Source organism: Sebastes umbrosus, chromosome 9, assembly GCF_015220745.1.
Source record: "Sebastes umbrosus isolate fSebUmb1 chromosome 9, fSebUmb1.pri, whole genome shotgun sequence".
NCBI classification, from domain to species: Eukaryota; Metazoa; Chordata; class Actinopteri; order Perciformes; family Sebastidae; genus Sebastes; species Sebastes umbrosus.
In genome coordinates, this window is record NC_051277.1 from 14,510,694 (window position 1) to 14,515,233 (window position 4,540).

At 31.8% G+C, this 4,540-nt stretch overlaps 1 protein-coding gene across 1 annotated transcript in view; it reads right to left on the reverse strand.

Moving 5' to 3' along the window:
* The window catches only part of dele1 (DAP3 binding cell death enhancer 1), a 10,703-nt gene extending 6,163 nt beyond the window's left edge, over positions 1–4,540 (reverse strand). The window contains 1 exon segment of the mRNA XM_037780855.1: positions 4,298–4,540. Within this exon segment, the coding sequence (XP_037636783.1) occupies positions 4,298–4,328 (31 nt within the window). The 5' untranslated portion in view covers positions 4,329–4,540.

Below are 4,540 nucleotides of genomic sequence, written 5' to 3' on the forward strand. Positions count from 1 at the left end.
CATCTCTGCAGCACAAGATAATTTAATTCTACATGGTATTTTGACACACATTTTGCCTATAAAAAATATTATGATTTTAACAAGTACTGCGATTTAGACCATATTGCAGTTTCGATAAAATTTGAATTAATTTTGCAGCCTTAAACCCAAATAAATATTCATTTTATTCTCCATTAATGTTGAACTGTATGCTTTACTGTAGACAAATTTCAAATATTTTTCATGTGAAGCTAACCTGCTGTGCACCGACAAAAATACTCTCTAGATAAAACACTAGAACTAATTGGAATGAATTAACTAGAAGTGAACTCTGTCTCACTTTTGTCAATAATAAGTACCATTACAAAGTCCTTCAGGAACAGTTCTAGAAATTTAGAATTACTAATCTGTTCATTTCTAGGAAACTGTGGGATGTAAAGAATAACATGTAGTATCAAAGTCCTGAAATATCATCTAATTAACAAAGAATAGAATATTTTTACCTCATGCTAATGGGTTTAAAGAGGTGGTATGTGATCTGATATGTTAACTTGTGTACACTGACTTGCAACAACAAGTGTCAACCAGTGTGATGACAGGTGTAGTTCTGCAATGCAATACTAAATTTATAAAGTTTTTCCAAAATATATGTGCACACAAATACACTATAAGTAATGCAAATTAGGGCTGCACAATTAATCGAATATTAATCGTGATCACAATTTTGGCTTCCCAACTAACGGCCAGCCACCAACAAGAGCAAAGTTATTCATAGATCTAGCTTTTCAATTTTGCTCTTAAAGTGCACCAGATTGATGTCAAAACTCTGAAATGTAGCCTACAAAATTTAGGGTTAATGTATATTTTCATATGGCAATATATATATCGCCAACAATATATTTGTCCAAAATTCTGCAGCCCTAATTTGTTTATTTTTAAGCAGGAATGTAGTTATTTTTATTCCGTGTAAGTACATTGAGAGATACATAAAACCGGAGTCAAATTCCTTGTATGTACTGTATGTACTTGGCAAATAAACCTGATATAAGTGAAAGCAGTGCTATGTTTATTTAAATGTTAAATTGCAATAAAAATATTTTGTCACTAAAATCAATGTATAATCATTTTAAATAATCGCGATGTCAATATTGATAAAAAATAACCGTGATTATCATTTAGGACATAATCGTGCAGCCCTAACGCAAATCAGTAATTACTAATATGTAAAGTCACTTCATGGCATTCCAATTTAAAAAGTAATAAAATACAAAAAGCCAGAAATTGGTATACTTATTAATTAGGGTGACGATAACTACAAAAATAAATAGCCTAAATAAAGTTTAAGAGACCGAAACAAATAATACACCCATGTCTACTGTATAGGGCGTGTGCGGAGGTGTTTCGTGCAGGTAACATTAGATAGATAGATAGATAGATAGATAGATAGATAGATAGATAGATAGATAGATAGATGTACTTTATTGATCCCAAATTGGGAAATTATTGTGTTACAGCAGCAGGTTATCCAAGTAATGCACAGGAACAGTACATAAAGTGTACATGTCAACACTAATAACCCCCATAAGAGAACTATGAGGACTTTAAGAACTTTAAACATGCACTATCTGCAACCATCCTAGACTCTAACCACTGGCACACTTTTACTTACTTTACACTATACATCCTATATACCACTTTATAGACTGCACATATGTACATAATACATTTATTTATTTATTGACGGACTGTACACACTATGTTCACCCATTCACTCTGTATCTTTTATATCTCTATTTATTACTTTTTATAATTTTTGTATACCTTTACCTCTCCTGTGTTTCACTCTGTTTGCTGATGTTGCTGCTTTGACACCTGAATTTCCCTCTAATAGATTAATAAAGGTTCATCTAATCTTCTCTTCTCTTAAAGATATATATACATAAAATACAAAATATAAAGAAATATTGTAATACACTATAAATATATACCTAACTACTTCAACTAGCATAAAAAAATTTAAATTATGAATATAGAATAACCCACTATATACATTATCAAGTGTGCAGTAACATACTATATACATTAGCAATGTGTGCAGTAACATACTATATACATTATCAAGTGTGCAGTAACATACTATATACATTAGCAAAGTGTGCAGTAACATACTATATACATTAGCAAAGTGTTCAGTAACATACTATATACATTATCAATGTGTGCAGTAACATACTATATACATTATCAAGTGTGCAGTAACATACTATATACATTATCAAGTGTGCAGTAACATACTATATACATTATCAAATGTGCAGTAACATACTATATACATTATCAAATGTGCAGTAACATACTATATACATTATCAAGTGTGCAGTAACATACTATATACATTAGCAAAGTGTGCAGTAACATACTATATACATTATCAATGTGTGCAGTAACATACTATATACATTAACAAAGTGTGCAGTAACATACTATATACATTATCAATGTGTGCAGTAACATACTATATACATTATCAATGTGTGCAGTAACATACTATATACATTATCAAGTGTGCAGTAACATACTATATACATTAGCAATGTGTGCAGTAACATACTATATACATTAGCAATGTGTGCAGTAACATACTATATACATTATCAAGTGTGCAGTAACATACTATATACATTAGCAATGTGTGCAGTAACATACTATATACATTAGCAAAGTGTGCAGTAACATACTATATACATTAGCAAAGTGTGCAGTAACATACTATATACATTAGCAAAGTGTGCAGTAACATACTATATACATTATCAAGTGTGCAGTAACATACTATATACATTAGCAATGTGTGCAGTAACATACTATATACATTATCAATGTGTGCAGTAACATACTATATACATTATCAATGTGTGCAGTAACATACTATATACATTATCAAGTGTGCAGTAACATACTATATACATTAGCAATGTGTGCAGTAACATACTATATACATTATCAAGTGTGCAGTAACATACTATATACATTAGCAATGTGTGCAGTAACATACTATATACATTAGCAAAGTGTGCAGTAACATACTATATACATTAGCAATGTGTGCAGTAACATACTATATACATTAGCAATGTGTGCAGTAACATACTATATACATTATCAATGTGTGCAGTAACATACTATATACATTAGCAATGTGTGCAGTAACATACTATATACATTAGCAAAGTGTGCAGTAACATACTATATACATTATCAATGTGTGCAGTAACATACTATATACATTATCAATGTGTGCAGTAACATACTATATACATTATCAATGTGTGCAGTAACATACTATATACATTATCAATGTGTGCAGTAACATACTATATACATTATCAAGTGTGCAGTAACATACTATATACATTAGCAATGTGTGCAGTAACATACTATATACATTAGCAAAGTGTGCAGTAACATACTATATACATTAGCAAAGTGTGCAGTAACATACTATATACATTAGCAATGTGTGCAGTAACATACTATATACATTATCAAAGTGTGCAGTAACATACTATATACATTATCAAGTGTGCAGTAACATACTATATACATTAGCAAAGTGTGCAGTAACATACTATATACATTATCAAGTGTGCAGTAACATACTATATACATTAGCAAAGTGTGCAGTAACATACTATATACATTATCAAAGTGTGCAGTAACATACTATATACATTAGCAAAGTGTGCAGTAACATACTATATACATTATCAAAGTGTGCAGTAACATACTATATACATTATCAAGTGTGCAGTAACATACTATATACATTAGCAAAGTGTGCAGTAACATACTATATACATTATCAAGTGTGCAGTAACATACTATATACATTAGCAAAGTGTGCAGTAACATACTATATACATTATCAAGTGTGCAGTAACATACTATATACATTAGCAAAGTGTGCAAGTTACAATGTTTTGTTCTTTAATAAAAACAAATGAGGTAGTAAATGTGTAAATGTATGTATTATGTATAGTATGTATGTATTATTGACACACAACACATGTATGTTTGTGTGTTTCTATTCATGGAAAGGTCCAGAACCCGGTTGTGACAGCAGGTCAGTAACTGGAGCTATAACTTCACTGACTTGGACCAGAATAAACCAGCTGACTCCTGACTTCACCAGCTGTTAGATCACACAATGGACTGCTAACTAATAAACTGCGTTTATGTCTTACTGAAGGCTACTTGAGGAAACAACATGGCACTACTAGTAGTCAGAAGGAGGATGTGTCAATGACATTAATCTCACCTCTTCCAACAAACCCTTGAATCCTCCACATGGTTCCTCTGTTACTGCAGCTTCTTTACGGGAAGATGTGTCTCCTTAAAGGCATGTTTAGGTTCCTCTGTGGGTCTTCTGGCCCCATGAAGAACCACAGCAACCACCGGTTCTCGTCGTAGTTTCACTCCTCAGTTTGGCTGCTGGTAAATAAAACCTGTCACGAGATGTGATGGTGTGAGAGAGGAAGAGGACGAACCCGGAAGTGTCTCA